Source organism: Micropterus dolomieu, linkage group LG12, assembly GCF_021292245.1.
Source record: "Micropterus dolomieu isolate WLL.071019.BEF.003 ecotype Adirondacks linkage group LG12, ASM2129224v1, whole genome shotgun sequence".
NCBI lineage: Eukaryota > Metazoa > Chordata > Actinopteri > Centrarchiformes > Centrarchidae > Micropterus > Micropterus dolomieu.
The window spans coordinates 30,709,376-30,725,624 of record NC_060161.1 but is presented as its reverse complement, the minus strand read 5'-3'; the positions used below and the strand labels follow the sequence as shown (position 1 = coordinate 30,725,624).

General features: G+C 41.2%; 2 protein-coding genes across 2 annotated transcripts; one reads left to right on the top strand and one right to left on the bottom strand.

The window, feature by feature from the left end:
- Positions 1-1,404: 1,404 nt before the first annotated feature.
- LOC123980367 lies at positions 1,405-4,017 on the top strand. The gene is made up of 4 exons (XM_046064725.1): positions 1,405-1,459; positions 1,632-1,715; positions 1,821-2,228; positions 2,813-4,017. The coding sequence occupies exons 1-4, from the start codon at positions 1,438-1,440 to the stop codon at positions 2,941-2,943; spliced, it is 645 nt and encodes a 214-aa protein (XP_045920681.1). The 5' UTR covers positions 1,405-1,437; the 3' UTR covers positions 2,944-4,017.
- A 4,027-nt stretch (positions 4,018-8,044) lies between these two features.
- On the bottom strand, positions 8,045-12,896 carry LOC123980336. The gene is made up of 3 exons (XM_046064668.1): positions 12,813-12,896; positions 11,949-12,281; positions 8,045-10,576 (listed from the first exon to the last, which is right to left on the bottom strand). The coding sequence occupies exons 2-3, from the start codon at positions 12,270-12,272 to the stop codon at positions 8,633-8,635; spliced, it is 2,268 nt and encodes a 755-aa protein (XP_045920624.1). The 5' UTR covers positions 12,273-12,281; positions 12,813-12,896; the 3' UTR covers positions 8,045-8,632.
- Between the last annotated feature and the right edge of the window lie 3,353 nt (positions 12,897-16,249).

Sequence of the window (16,249 nt, the reverse complement as noted above, 5' to 3'; positions counted from 1 at the left end):
TGGAAACAAACCAGCTGGAGGAGGCACTAATGATGAACAGCGTGGTGGTGAAGAAGGCTTTGCAGATGGGTGTTCCTCCTCACCTTATCAAGCCAAAGGTTCGCGCCAAGATCTTATCCAACAAAGTCGGCTACGCTGACGTCAACGAGCTTCTCACGGATCTGAACTTAAAGTAGAGGAAAACTGCAAATCAATAAAGTTTTCCTGTTCATGCTCATGAACTCATGAGCTCAATGTCCGTCCAGCAATTTCTTCCTGGAAAAATAATGTAAGACAATCTTTTGGTTTTTGGGATAAAGCAGGTTTTATTGTCTTTAGGTCTCTTTAGTTTAGTGTGTTTGGGATGAGTGAAGCCTGATGGGCAGGTTGATGCCATTATCAACTTGTCTGAGCCGCCTTGCAGCAGCCCTGACAAAATAGCAAAACGTTTACATTCCATCAAACTAATTTTGACAGCTACTTCCGGTACCGCCCCCAAACCGGATATGTGTATGTAACTGATAAGAGGGGTGCGTACATCCTTCCGTTGTGTGTTTTTGACTGATAATTGGAGGAGGTTTTTCATTGATTTGGAATCAAGTCAGTCTTTATTATTAAACAAGTAAAGAATAAATTGAAATAATTACAGTAAAGCAGTAAAATGGTATAACAGTGAGTAAAAATTACACAGCATATTAAATTACCTTCAACAGCATGCAGCAAAATAAGAGTGAGTTCCAAAATTTAACTTTGTAAAATCTTTGCTAAAGCTTTGTGTGACAAACTTACCATCATTAAAGAACTAAAGAATAAATTGAATTAATTACAGTACAACAGTAAAATAGTATAACAGTGAGTTAAAATGAAACAGCTTTTTAAATTACCTTCAACAGCATGCAGCAAAATAAGAGAAAGTTCCAAAATTAAACCTTGTAAAATCTTTGCTAGTGCTTTGTCTTACAAACTTGCCATCATTATCACTCTTGTGAAAAGCTGTCTAGTCTTAAACTTGTGAGTCTGTGTCTCTTCTTCTCTGTCCTCTCTCTTTCTGGTGTAGCATAGGCTGTGCAGGGTGAACTGAGGAATGTGCTCCAACCCCGCACCTCTTTCCATCCCTCCCTCCCCCTGTTTTCTCAGTGAGCCGTGTTGTGTGTTTTAACTGTCATTAGCATCTTCAGGTAATCTTGTAGACCAGTTATTATAACTATGGTTATCTATAACCCCAGACTCCGGGTGTTAAAAACGGTCTGGTTTTATCAGACAGAGTTCGTTTTCGAAACAGGAACCTATTTTTATCAGCCGGAGACCAGAAGTAACGGCCCCCAACCCCTCACCAGTTATCTCCCACATGCAGCGCAGCACTCAGGGGTGTTTTTTTTGTTTGTTTTTTTTCTTACTTCTATAAGTACCCTACCAGAAATCCAGAGGTCTTCACACTACTGACCTCAAACCAGAGTGATGGCCCTTCAAAGAGAACACGGTACGCATTCAGCCTTTCCTCCGTAACTTAACTTTCATTCCAGCTTGTTTTCAATTAACAGTTTTTGACTTAAACGGCAATGAGCTTCATTCAACCACATATCACCCTGAAGGTAAGAGGGCCTACTATGTAGTACTGTGAAATAGAAATGTTTTGTATATTGTTTTTACAGATTTCTACTCAGAGGAACAATTAGGCGCTGCAAGGGAGAATAACATTCCGTCAGATGAGGTGGTAGAGCTCACAGGAGAAGTCGGTAAGTAAGGTTACCTTAACTTTTAATCAGTGTGTAGGTTTTATTTATTTACAAACTTTTACGCAGATATGATAACAGTACTCTTTTCTTTCATTACACCCGCAGCTGGTGCGCGCGACTGTGAACAGCACTTTATGCAGGGTCTCTCCCCTACCTTTTATGAGGAGAGCGCTCCGGTTCCGGAATCGGATCAGCCCTCGGTTTCAGTACCGCAAGCGTACATAACACCGGGGTCCCCGGAACACGATGAGCCGGATGTGTCCCCGGAATCACCCGTCGATGATGTAGAGCGCTCCAGTCAGGCCGCAGATGGGAGGTCACGTAACGGATCACCGGTAGAGGCGCGGGGACTGACAGCGGAGGAAATCATCATTCATCCGGACCCAGCAGAACCGTGTACGCCGAGGAATCAGACTGAGCCTATACCGAACAACGGACCTCGGGAAAGGGAACACCGTAGAGGGCTCAGCAGTAGCAGGAGCAGTAGCAGGAGCAGCAGGCCAACCACACGCTGTAAGTCTAATTGTTTATTATAACGCTCGGAGACAGCGCATTTTATTTAGCTCATGTAATATCATTAACCAGCCAACAGACGCCGCTCTAAAACCATTAACCTAGCAAATATGCAGTCGTAATAAAATAGTTTAGTTTATATACACAGATTCCCGTGATACCATGTTGCTGATTATTAGGCTATGCAATTAATGAGTTAAAAGTAATCCACACTAATTTCTCAAATACAACACCATGTCAAATGTTCTATGCAGGAAGTAGTCTTATGAGTTATTTAAGCTGACTTTAAAAGCCATTTTGCTTCTTTTTCATAAAGTAGGCTATTACTGTGGTGTTTTTGGTTGGTTTGGTTTTTTTTGCAATTCTACAGTGTTTTGGTACTGATGTCTGACATTCAGGGTATTTAGTTACAAGATAATGTAAGAGTTTTAAAAAACGGTAATGGTGCTATGCAAATAATTTTAAAAAACTAGTTTGCTTGTTTGCTATAAAGTATTAATGTGGTGATTTTTAGGGTTGAAGCCTGACTTTCAGTATTAAAATACACAAGAGGTTAAAGTGTCTTTGTTTTTGTCTCCCTCCAGCAAACAGAACCAGACCAATCATGAGAGGCTGTCAGAATTGCTGTCGGACTGCCCATGATCAACTAGTTTTAATTAGTAATGCTTGCCGACTAATGGTTAAAATGCTGGCTGTCTATAGTGATCATAATTAGTAAGGTGTTTGATCTGAAATTGTTTCAAATTATTTTTTATTTGTTTCATTGGGTAATTGTTTTTTTTTTTTGTTATTCATTTTAATTTATGACGTTGATATTTTTTAAGGTTTAAGTGTGTTTTGATTTTTTATGATAATGGATGAAAACAAACCGTTAGGGCTTAGGCTGAGTTTATCAGACGAGGTAGATCAACATTTTCAGAATGAGTCAAACTTTCAAAATGGTATAACTGAAAATAATATTGAAAACAAGACCTCCTCCAGTCAGTTCTTAGATCCGTTACACGTTATAAATCAAGCTCTCGTTGATCTGGAACCCTTAGAAAATGAAATACCAACGAGAATTGTATTGGCCCTCCAAACAAGGTAGACAACGTCTTCATAGCTGCTTTCACCACAGCTTATGGGCGTCTAAAGTTGTACAGTTATTTAGAGCAGCTGCAGGAGAGGGTCTTGTATTATGATACAGACCGTATTATGACGGCTTGACCTGGGTAATTACATGGGAGATTTGACTGATGAGTTAGACGGTGATAGCATAAAAGCATTCGCGGCCGCGGGTTCTAAAAGTTATGCTTACCAAACTCAAAACAACAAAGTAGTACTTCGTGTAAAGGGTATCACTCAATGCATGATTGTTGTGAACAAGTTAACTTTAACAGTGTCAAACAGTTGGTGGAGAATTATGTGGGTGTCATTGAAACACCTCAGCACAATATTGTACAAGATAAAAAGGGTTTTTTTTCCTTAGAAACACATCATTCAAGAATAAATTTAGAGTGGTGTATGACAAGAGACGGTTACTGTGCCAAGGTCAAACCCTGCCTTTTGGCTATTAAAAACAATTAAATGTTTTCATCCAATGAAATTGAGTCTGACCCTAGACTAAGAACACCTTTCTCCTGTCAAATCGTGGGGCCAAGCGGGTCGGGTAAAACTTATTTTGTAAAGTCTGTGTTGGAATCCTGTAATCATGTCATGGACAACATGCCTAGTAATATTGTTTGGATTTTTACTTATCAACCGATGTACACTGAACTGCAAAAAAGAATAAAAAGATCAAGTTTGTCGAGGGATTGCCTGATTCTTTTGATGATGAAATTCTATTCCCACCTGATCAAAATCATCTTATAATTTTGGATGATGTCATTTTCCAGGCCTCTGATCACCCTGAAGTTGTGAAAATTTTCACACAGTACAGGCATCGCAAAAAAATGTGTGTTGACTCAAAATGTATTTCACCGTGGAAAGCACAGTAGGACAATTAGCTTAAATAGTAACTATTTGGTGTTTAAAAAACCCCGAGATAGATTACAGAGGAGTATATTAGCTCAACAAATATTTCCCGGACGAAAAGCCTTTTTCTTACAAAGTTTTGAAGATGCTGCCAAAGATCCTCACGGGTATTTAATCTTGGACCTCACACCTAGTTACCCAGAACCTTACAGACTAAGATCAGGAGTACTACCCCACCAGTGGCCCGTTGTCCATCTTCCCAAATCAAAGTCCTGATCTAACATGTCAGCACGTTTAAAAAGGAATGCCCATTTACTGGGGGCTTTATGTCACGCCACACCTCAAAAGCGTAAAGATATTCTCAACAATTGCTCATTGGACTTTCTTCAGTCTTTGTGTGAACTCTCTTTGAATCTTTTAAAAGGAAACATTCCTGTTACGAGGGTGGTTTGGCGTGGGGACAAAGAGGACCCAAACGCAGTACTCTGAGGGACGGAGACCAGGGGGTCCCCAGGGCGGAGCAGAGGGACCTGAGGGTCTGGGTGGAGAGCCAGGGAGTTCAGGGGGGCGGCCCGAGGACAGAGCAGGGGAGCCAGGGAGGTCCGGCGGACAGCCCGAGGACAGAGCTAAGGGGCGAGACGACCTCTCCAGAGGCCGGGGAGTCGGGCTAGGGGCCGGCAGCGAGACAGCAGCGGGGGGAGTCAGGGACGAGGCTGCTGGGCTGAGGGCATTGGTGCGAGGAGCAGGGGTTGGCCGGACCACCGACGGGGCTGGTGTCAATCAATCCACCAAGAAAACACGAGGAGCAGGGGTTGGCCGGACCACCGACAGGGCTGGACCAGGTTGGGGATCAGGAGGGATAGGCTGGAGGCTGGGGAACAGGCTGGAACGGCAGAGGGCTGGAGTTTACAAAATGTCTTGCCCACTTAGGCAGCCGACGTCGCAGCCATGGCCTTCCGGCTATCTCCCAGTGAGCCTGTATGAGGGCAGCTTGGCGGGATTCGTGGTCAGATGCCAACTGCCACGTAGACCACAGCTCGGCCAAGACATCCAGGAACATGTCCCTCTCCGCTCTTAAGACTGCTGGTTCCATTGGTAGCTTGATCTTTCTGTTATGGGGTTGTGTGGTGTGGGGACAGAGAGGACCCAAACGCAGCACTCTGAGGGAAGGAGGTTTATTGAGAGGAAAAAGGGGTAGAGGGACTGGAGTGGAGGGAGAGGTGGATGCCGGGGAGACACAGGCACGGGGAACCAAGGAGACTGGGGACCAGGCGGCCGGGGAACACTGGGGCCGAGGAAGCGAGGGAGAACAGGGAGGACGCCGTGGGGGAAGTCCGAGGAGGAGAGGACCGGTGGATGAGCCCAGCCGACTGAACGGAGGACGAGGGTGAGTGTACCTGGGAGGGAAACAGACAGTGAGACAGAGTTAGAGATCACAGAGACAAAGCACAAGGAAAATGTGAGAAAACAAGAAACACGAGAGCCTGAACGTGGAGGTGGCACTGGGTATGGAGCAACGACGATCAAGCAAGAGTGGTGTGGAGAACCGGGGTTGAAATACAGGCAGGGATGAGGTGATTACTGGCAGGTGTGGCAGGCTGACGAGGTGGCTGATGTGGTGCAGGTAGTTGGCTGGGCTCAGGAGCAGAGGGAGAGAGAGCACACAGTGGAGAAAACACAGGGAGGCAGGCAGGGAACAGAAAACCAAGGGAAAAGGCAGAAAAACTGATAAAAAGGAGAAAACAACAGGACACTCACCATCAGCCGGGCTGCCACCACAATACTTTTAGCTTTTCTGCTTTTTCAACCATTATTTCCATCCAAACCTCAACAGGTATCCTTAATGAAGTCTGAAACACGCCACATTCAGTATTGAAATACTGCAAAACAAATTGATCCAAAGCTTCATCTCTTTCGCTCTTCTGATGGCTTGCACGGTAGAACCATCTGACGGAAGCCGAGCTTTTTGTCTCCCAAACACTACAGGATACAATTTTTTTTTAGGAACAAACACGGGTGGAACTTCCCGCTTGATTCTCACAGTTGTTTGAGTCTGCTTGTCTTTTGTAGCAGGTTCCTCGGACATCGCGGCTTTGAGATTGTTTAAAACCAACAGACTCAACACAGCCCAGTCCGTTGATGTGAGCGTTGCTTTCGCTGTGAGGGGACCAAATGTTTCACCTTTCTCCAACTGGTAAAAACAAAGTTCGTTTACATCATAGTTGAACGCATACCCCCAGACACGTCCTGAATCTAAATTCCATTCCTCATGAAGTGTATCGGGGGTCGGCGTCTGGATTCGGCTCAAATACAACACTCGTTTCTTGGGAGCTCCTCCCGGGGTTGAGTTTTGATAACTCTTTACAGGTGTCTGGCTGATCATCTTCGAATTTGGCTGCTCTCTTGCTGATGTTGAGGTTGTTTTGGAATAATTTTGTTTTATGTTTCTGAATGACTAAATGGACTCCTTTTGTTTTCACGGACTCCTATCATTGGTCAATGGTAACCCCTCCTAGTCTCTTATCATTGGCTCACAGCTAACTCTGCCCATCCTGCAGCATGTCGGAGATAACTGGTGAGGGGTTGGGGGCCGTTACTTCTGGTACAACCAGATTATTATATAGTCTGTAGTTCCAAACTCTTGTCTCCGGCTGATAAAAATAGGTTCCTGTTTCGAAAACGAACTCTGTCTGATAAAACCAGACCGTTTTTAACACCCGGAGTCTGGGGTTATAGATAACTCTATTCCATAACTGCTCTACAAGATTACCTGAAGATGCTAATGACAGTTAAAACACACAACACGGCTCACTGAGAAAACAGGGGGAGGGAGGGATGGAAAGAGGTGCGGGGGTTGGAGCACATTCCTCAATTCACCCTGCACCCTGATTTTACAAGGTTTAATTTTGGAACTCTCTCTTATTTTGCTGCATGCTGTTGAAGGTAATTTAAAAAGCTGTTTCATTTTAACTCACTGTTATACTATTTTTCTGTTGTACTGTAATTAATTCAATTTATTCTTTAGTTCTTTAATAATAAAGACTGACTTGATTCCAAATCAATGAAGAAACCTCCTACTGATCCTTTGCTGGCCCCGGAGATTCCTCCTTTACTTATAACTCACTGCTATACGTTTTTTTAATGATAAATTTATTGGCATAAACACCTACTAGTTAATTTATTCAAGTTCATGTTTTATTACTTAAAGTCTTTAAATCAATGAAAAACCTCCTCCAATTATCAGTCAAAAACACACAACGGAAGGATGTACGCACCCCTCTTATCAGTTACATACACACATATTTACGGTTTGGGCGGGACCGGAAGTATCTGTCAAAATTAGTTTGATGGAATTTCATCTCTATTTTCTCTCTCATGTTGTTCAAATCGGAAAACTACGTAGTAAAATGTGCAAAGTTAACATCAGTTTCACCTACGCAGTGGTCACCACTAAATAAATACTTACTTTTTTAAATAAAATAAATAAATACTTTGATAGCAGCTGGTGCTGAAAATGGATCCCAGTCATGAAAGCAAATAGTTACTCACATAATTACTTCCTCTTAAATTACTGTGCCTACAAAATAAAAGCGTGACAATGTTTTTTTTGCAGCAATGCTTTATTTCGAGTTGAATTGAGAACTTTTACTAAAAGTCAAAGACATTCAAATGAGTGTGTGGCGTGCTTGACAAAACGCCGTCAGGCAACGTGACCTTGGATGAGCGCAGGGATTTCCTCTGCCTGGAGATGCTGGGGAAATGAAATTAAGTGGACCAAACACCAGGAAGCACGGATACCCGCCACGTTTGAAGTCACTTGGATGAACGGTTACTGACTCGAAATACAAACACACACACACACACACATATTGCTTCCTTTATTAGAGATTCATATTGTACAAAAAAGAAAGAAATTTGAGTACATTTTCCCCCTTCTTCTCTGAATTACAACCCGTGAATATGGGAAATTAAACTGCTCAAATAAAAAGCTAGTCATCAAACAACAATTCAGATTTGGATTGAATCCATATTTTTTTTTCCCACTGACTTTAAAGTTCACAGATTTTACACAACAATGACAATTTAAAAAAATTACATTTAAGGATTTGGTTGATTTTTTAATATTTGAGCTGAAAAGCAATTGTAGAAAAAATCTAAATTCAGTCAGTATATAAAATAAGGATGACAATTCTTCAAAACTTTACTTCCATTCAAAAGGCTTTGTAAAGGTCAAGAATTTAAGGTAAATGTTATCACATTTCAACATGCGGCAGCCACAGAATTAAGCTATTGTAAGCAACTTAGACTACTTGGTTAAGGTTAAACATTGTCATCAAGTTCATATTTTCATTAAGGGTCACTTGTGACGACTGGTAAGAGATGGGAAACACATCTAGCACTTCTTATACTGAACACTGGCATCGTCCAATATGGTTGTACTTGCCTGGCTGTTAAACAGGTATCAGCAAAATAAAAAATATACATGAACATAATAAGCAAGAGGTTAAAGAAGGTGCTGAAGAAGACAGAAGGCTATGAGTGGAGACGTTGAAGTGCTGAGCTGTTGTGTTAGTTTGTGGTTCAGATGTGGGAACGATGATCTCTGAACTCCAGTTGGTTGTGTTAGTTTGTGGTTCAGACGTGGGAATGATATTCTCTGAAGTCTGGTTGGTTGTGTTAGTTTGTGGTTCAGACGTGGGACTGATGTTCTCTGAAGTCTGGTTGGTTGTGTTAGTTTGTGGTTCAGACGTGGGAATGATGTTCTCTGAAGTCTGGTTGGTTGTGTTAGTTTGTGGTTCAGACGTGGGAATGATGTTCTCCGAAGTCTGGTTGGTTGTGTTAGTTTGGGGTTCAGACGTGGGAATGATGTTCTCCGAAGTCTGGTTGGTTGTGTTAGTTTGTGGTTCAGACATGGGACTGATGTTCTCTGAAGTCTGGTTGGTTGTGTTAGTTTGTGGTTCAGACGTGGGACTGATGTTCTCCGAAGTCTGGTTGGTTGTGTTAGTTTGTGGTTCAGACATGGGACTGATGTTCTCTGAAGTCTGGTTGGTTGTGTTAGTTTGTGGTTCAGATGTTGTGGGAATGAAGCTCGTTGATTTCTGGATGGTTGTGTTAGTTTGTGGTTCAGACGTGGGAATGATGTTCTCTGAAGTCTGGTTGGTTGTGTTAGTTTGGGGTTCAGATGTTGTGGGAATGAAGCTCGTTGATTTCTGGATGGTTGAGTTAGTTTGGGGTTTAATAGTCATATAAGTTATTGTTGATGGTAGAGATGTTGTGATTGATGGTGCAGTGGTTGTTAATGTAATGTTGGTTGTTTCTATAGTTGCAGGTACAGTGGTACTACTGGGAGAAGATGGGCTGATGGCAGTTTTAGACGGAGCAGGAACTGCTGGGCCACCCCCTCGCAGTGCTCCACCTACTCCTGCTGCAACACCACCTCCCAGTGCACCACCAATTCCCACTGCACCACCAATTCCCACTGCGACACCACCTCCCAATGCACCACCAATTCCAGCTGCAACACCACCTCCCAATGCACCACCAACTCCGGCTGCAACACCAACTCCTGCTTTAACACCACTTCCCAGTGCACCACCAACTCCTGCTTTAACACCACTTCCCAGTGCACCACCAACTCCAACAGCAGCACCACCTCCCAGCGCAGCACCAACTCCCAGTGCACCACCAACTCCTCCTCCCTGACTTTGACCTTGTCCACCATTATTTTCTGAATTATTTTCTTTCTTCTTTGTAGTGGTGGTGGTGTTTGTAGTTGTAGCAGATGTGGTTGTAGCTTGGGGAGGGCACTGGCAGTTTTTTTCAGCATTAAGTTCTGGGTAGAACTCAGAAACGGTTGTTTTGAGAGGACACTGTGTTCTGGGAAACACCTCAAATCTTTTTTCCCTTGTGCTCAGTTTTTGATTGAGTTCTTCCAAAGTCTTTGTCTGCATATATTTTGAATAAGGTTCTGCAATGTTTTCCCCCCAGTGAGCACTCGCTAGCCATGTCTTCATGTTGTGACTGTAACAGCAGAATGCTGACCAGAGAATGGATGGTATATTAATTTCTTTCTTGAGTTTGTTGTTAATGCTGGGCTTTGCCCCGGTCACCACAAAGCCTTCAGTGACATTATTATTGTCGTTGCAGAACTTTTGCATAACACATTTGACACAATTCTCCATTTTTTCCCAGCTGCCACTGTTGAAAGTCACTGCTTGTGGAACGATGTTTGTCAGGGTGAACGTTGAGAGTTGTTCATTTTTATCAAATGCATGACTACTTGGAAATAAATGACCCCTATTAAAGCCTTTTGTAATGCAACCTTTATAATCACTGTCGCTGGCTTGGTGGCTTAAGCCGTCGTCCCTCATGTTGCTTGTGTTTTTTTCTTCAAGCTGCAAAAGGGGGAAGGCTCAGTCAGTGGTATGATAAACTAAACTACCAGACAGTTTACAAGCAGTCATCATGTTATTTCCTAATTAAACAGTGATTAAAACAACACTGAAAGGTCATCTTACTGATCAGTGGAATAAAGTAAAAGGTGGCATATATACACTGAACAAAATTATAAACGCAACACTTGTTTTTGCCCCCATTCATCATGAGCTGAACTCAAAGATCTAAGACTGACACATTCTGCTTGTCAGCCATGTCTAGTTTGCACTCTGAGTTTAGGTCAGTTTATCTGTTATTTTTTTGGTCTGTTGTATTTTGGGGTTCTGTCTTGCCTGTTGTCTTGTCTTGTTTACTCTGTGTTTTGATTTTGGTTTTGTTTTCATTTCTTAGTGTAACTCCTGGTCTGTGTATTTTTGTGTAGGTTGTTGATTTATCCATGTCTGCTCTGAGTTCTGTCTGTGTTCCTTGTTGGGGTTAGTTTATTTGTGATCTGTTTGCTTGTGTCTGTTCCCCCAGTAATTACTCTGCTTGCTTGTCCACTAAATACTTTGAGTTCCAGTTAATGTATGGTCTTGTGTTTTGCATCTGTCAGTGTCTCTCTGTTCCCCCCTGCTGTCTCTCTGCCTGCCTCGTTAGCCCTGATCCCAGTCACCTGTGTTGCTCCCGCCCCGTCCCTGTGTATAAATGTTTGGTGTTTCTGTTCATTCCCTGTGCGGTCATTGTAGTGTTCACATTCAGTCGTGTCTGGTTTGTTCTGCCTGTTCCTCTGCTGTGAAGCCTGTTGGATTTTGGACACCTCTACTGCCTGTTGGTGGCTCTTTATTGTGGCCAGCCTAAGACACACCTGTGCAATACCCATGCTGTCTGATCAGCATCATGATATGCCACACCTGTGAGGTAGATGGATTATCTCGGCAAAGTGTTCACTAAAACAGATTTTGAGAGATTTGTGAACAATATTTGAGATAAATAGGATTTTTGTGTACATAGAGAAAGTCTTAGATCTTTGAGTTCAGCTCATGATGAATGGGGGCGAAAACAAAAGTGTTGCGTTTATAATTATGTTCAGTGGACTTCTCCAAGGTCAAGGGATAACAATCTCTGTTCACCTTCATCAGATTAAACCAACATCATGGGTAAGAAGAATTTCACTTTTTAACATAGAAAGACGTTTTTCTTGATAAAACCAATCCGTTTTGGAAAAGGTGGCGTTGCTGTTTCTCTCTTTAAATGGAAAAACTAATGGATTGCTGACAGACTAAAGAGATGAGACAAAACCCTCATCCTACCTGATAGTTACACTGCATCAGGTTCTAAAACAGAAGTTAATTAGTGATAGTATTTTCACAAGTGAACAAAAGAAAAACATACCTGTGGCTCTATCTTCCAAGGGGTTTGCGGTCTTCCCGTCTGTTGTTCCCCTCTGTACTTGTAAGCAGAAAACACTGGAATCTTGTTCTTGGTGTCATAGAGCGTCACAAACCTTTTCTTGTTCTTAAAAGTCTGGCAAATGGGTTTGTATCGGTTCTGGTTCAGGATGTTGCCGCCCTCCAAGATTCCTGGGACCTGTGGTGGAGTTTGCTCAAGAAGAAACTCAGCACAGTCTGACATTGAATCCACCACTTCAGTCACTGTGGGAATGAAGGACAGTAGGAGGACGGCAGCGAGGGGCAGGAGACACCATCTCTTTGCCATGATCACACACTGTATTTTTTAATCAGAAGAAATAACAAAGAATTGTTAAACATTACAGTTTACTTTTCCACAACCGCACCAACAGTTGGTTTTCATTTGCTTAACCCTTAGAATGTGAACTTGTGTTACATTGTTGTAGGCTATTAGTATATCTTGGATAAACACTTAACCAGGAATGTAAAACAAAGTTGCATGATTATGAACCAGGATATTATAAAGGAAACAAGATTGCAGTGAGTGCAAATATGCACAGTGACATTTGAAGCATGTGAAAAGCTCCCATCAAGGAAACGCTTGTATGGATTTGCTTGTTAATTCAGAAAGACTGAAAATATTTGTTTTTCACTGTGTCATAAAGCATTATCTGTTTATACACTTATACGATGTATAGAAATACCATTTAATGTTGCAGCTTGTCCAGGTGGACAATTACTTTATACTATTAGGTAGTTTACTGATTTAGCATTTCACTCCTGTAACCATGTCAAACAAGGAAAATAAAAAATCAACAAAATAAAAATAATAAAATGATTTACTAACTGTAAGTTTGCTAAATCCTGCCCTAACTAAAAGCTTTATCAAACAAGAAAGTCTTAAGTCTAGTCTTAAAAGTGGTGATGTTGTCTGATTCCCAAACCTAAAGTGGGACCTGGTTCCATAATAGAGGTGCTGATAAAGTTGCCATTATTCGTGTTAAAATCTGCTGTTGGCTCACTAGTTCCTTCATTGTCATTGATAATATGATTGCTACAGCTGCAGATGAGCTGAGCTAACAGATAGTTATGTCTTTTATTACAACTGTTTTGTTTTACCCTAACGTTAGCCCCACATGTGACTTCACATTCAGGGCTTTTTATTGTTGTGTTAGTCAACATTACACACTCAGTTGCCAGTTCATTAGGTACACGAGCTAAAACGAATGCAGTCTAAAACAACAGTCCTGTAATAAATCCTCCCTTCATGAAGTTTATAATGTTCAGATTTTGTTGATTAAACTTGGTAGGTGTGGCGCAGTTAAGATGTATTGTACTGACAGGTGTTTCTATTATTTTGTCCACCCCATTAATATTAAAGGCTAGTCCAAATAACAGACACACACTCTCTAACAATGCTGTAAAATTGAAGCCTCTTTGGACCAAATTGATTCAGCAGAACATCTGTAAATTAACAAATTAAAACAGTAGTTCAAGCAAATAATTATTTATTTATTGGTATGCATGTTTTCTTCACATTATACAAACTTCACAGGTCCAGTGGTCAAAAAGCTTCTCACTTCAAGTGAGAAAAACATGACAATAGCAGCATCTTTTTGAACTTGCTGAGCCATAGTACGATATTTTACAAAGAAAGTATATATCAAGGAAATATTTACTATTTAAACATTTTGATGCTGTAATTAATTTTATTATTGATTGATCTGATGTTTGGATTTGTAATTTAATATTTTAGGTTCTGGACTGTTGATAGTATAAAACAAGATATATTTAGACGTCACTGTGTGCTCTTGGAAATTGTGGTGGGCATTTTATTGTATAACATTCTACAATTAATCGATTAATTGAGAAAATAATATGCAGATTAATGGACAAAGAACCCATTTGTCAGTTGCGGCCCTAGAAAATAAACCAAGATAAACTTACCATCTTAGATCAGAGCTTCATCAAATCCGCTGAAACAGTCAAGCAATCAAAGTCATTTCCTTTTATTAAACCGTAAGCATACCTTAAATACTAACTGTGACGGATGTCTGAATTTTATTTTCAGTGGAGGTGCAGCAACTCCATCAAGATTATTCTTTTTTTTCACATGCGCGATGTCAGCCAATTACAGGTTACAGAAGTACACTGGGGATTTTCCCTTACTGGTGTGTATTTGTTCCCACAATCTTCTGCAATCTTGCAGGAACCAAATGTTAGACTTTGTACTTTACTCAATTATTTCAGTTTCATGCAATTTTATACTTTTTACAGTTAATTTGTGTCTGAAAGCTTGAGTTACTTTCCATTTTATGAACTTTCATCCCCTTTTTGTCCAGTGGAAACCATGTATCTCTAAATTGTGTTGATGTTGAATGTTTGAAGTCTTTATGGGCTGGGAAAGTCGTCGTCCTCCTCCTCCAACTAAATAAACTATTTAAACCTCCCTTGGATTAGCTGGAAAATGCATCGTCACAAACCTGAAAACAGGACTATTTCCATGAACTCATGAAAAGCTGACTTGTTAGGGATATGTGGTTCTCACAGGGCAGCGACGCTACAAAAACATGACGTTATAGAGCATGATGTATTGCTGTATATTAAACTACTCAACAGGATGTGAAGGAGTTAAAGTAAGGTCAATATCAGAAATTATGCCAGAACCCAGATGCAGACCAGGAGACAATGCAGCAGTGTAAATAGTTTATTGATGAAGGCAGAGTGAGCAAATTAAGGCAGGCTGAGGTGGTAGGGAGTTTCCTTCCAAGCAGTTGGAAAGTGAGGGCTGGCTGGAGTGTGGCTGGAAGGGTCGGATCTTCAATTGACTCAAGAGGCGTGGAACTGGCAGGCAGGCTGAGCAGGTGGAACGGACAATCTGGACACTGGAAGACAGAAATTAGTAAAGGCAAACTGGTAATTTGACAAACAGGCTTAGAGCTTGATGTTAGGGCTTTACGGTACACAATTTAACAATCCATCAGGGAATGAATGTCTGACCTCTCCTTAAGTAGTGGTAGGGATGGCTGTTCAGGGCCAGGTGTGTAATTACCAGCAGGTGCAGCTAGTGCCAACCCAGGAAGCCAAACACGCCCATAACTCAAAAAGGGAAAGGGAGAAAAACTGGCCAAACAAAAACAAACCAAGCATGCCTTACTCAGCCAAAGGGAAAAAACAAATGAAAACACACTGTCTCAGTCTCAAACTCAGGTGTCACATGCAAGAGTCATGACAGTCAACCTCAAACCTCTACAACAGTAAAATGCAACATACACATTAATGCAGCAGGAACATTAAGATATAAGAATATAAGAAACATCAGATATAAACACTGATGAGGAACATTTTACTGCACTATGAGTACTCTTAGCTGATAATACTTGCATACTTTTACTTAATTAAGGTTTGAATGCAGGACTTTTACTTGTGATGTAGTATTATCAAAGTGTGGTAATAATAATAATAATCTTTATTTGTAGAGCACTTTTCAAAAACAAGTTACAAAGTGCTTTAACAAGTGTAAAGACAATAATACCCAAGAGACAATAATACAAAAACAATACAAGATAAAAGCATGAAAACATTGAAAAGACTGAAATGCATGTTTAAGATAAATATAAAATTAGTAAAGTACAAAAAAATAAAGTAAAAAAAAAAATCGGGAAAGGCTCTCCTATAAAAGTATGTTTTAAGAAGGGACTTAAAAGAGTTCACTGACTCAGCCGACCTGATTTACTCGGGCAGGCTGTTCCAGAGCCTCGGGGCCCTGACAGCAAACGCTCTGTCCCCTTTAGTTTTCAGTCGAGACTCTGGAACAGACAACAGACCTCTGCCCGAGGATCTCAAGGTACGTGCTGGTGTGTATGGGACTAAAAGTTCAAGACAAAGACAAGAGGCCATGAAGAGCTTTAAAAGTAATCAATAGAATTTTAAAGTAAATTCTAAAACATACTGGGAGCCAGTGTAATGAAGCTAAAATAGGAGTAATGTGGTCGTATTTCTTTGTTCTGGTTAAAAGCCTGGCAGCTGAGTTCTGGACAGTCTGGAGTCGATCAATAGATTTTTGGGTTAAACAGGTGAAAAGGTTGTTGCAATAATCCAGGCGTGATGAGATGAAGGCGTGTAAAATGGTCTCGGTGTCCTTAAAAGTTAACATAGATCGAATTTTTGCTATATTTCTAAGTTGATAAAAACATGATTGAACAAGCTTTGTGGTGTGCTGCTCGAAATTTAAATTACTATCAAACCAAACACCAAGGTTCTTTGCCACAGGCTTAATGTGAT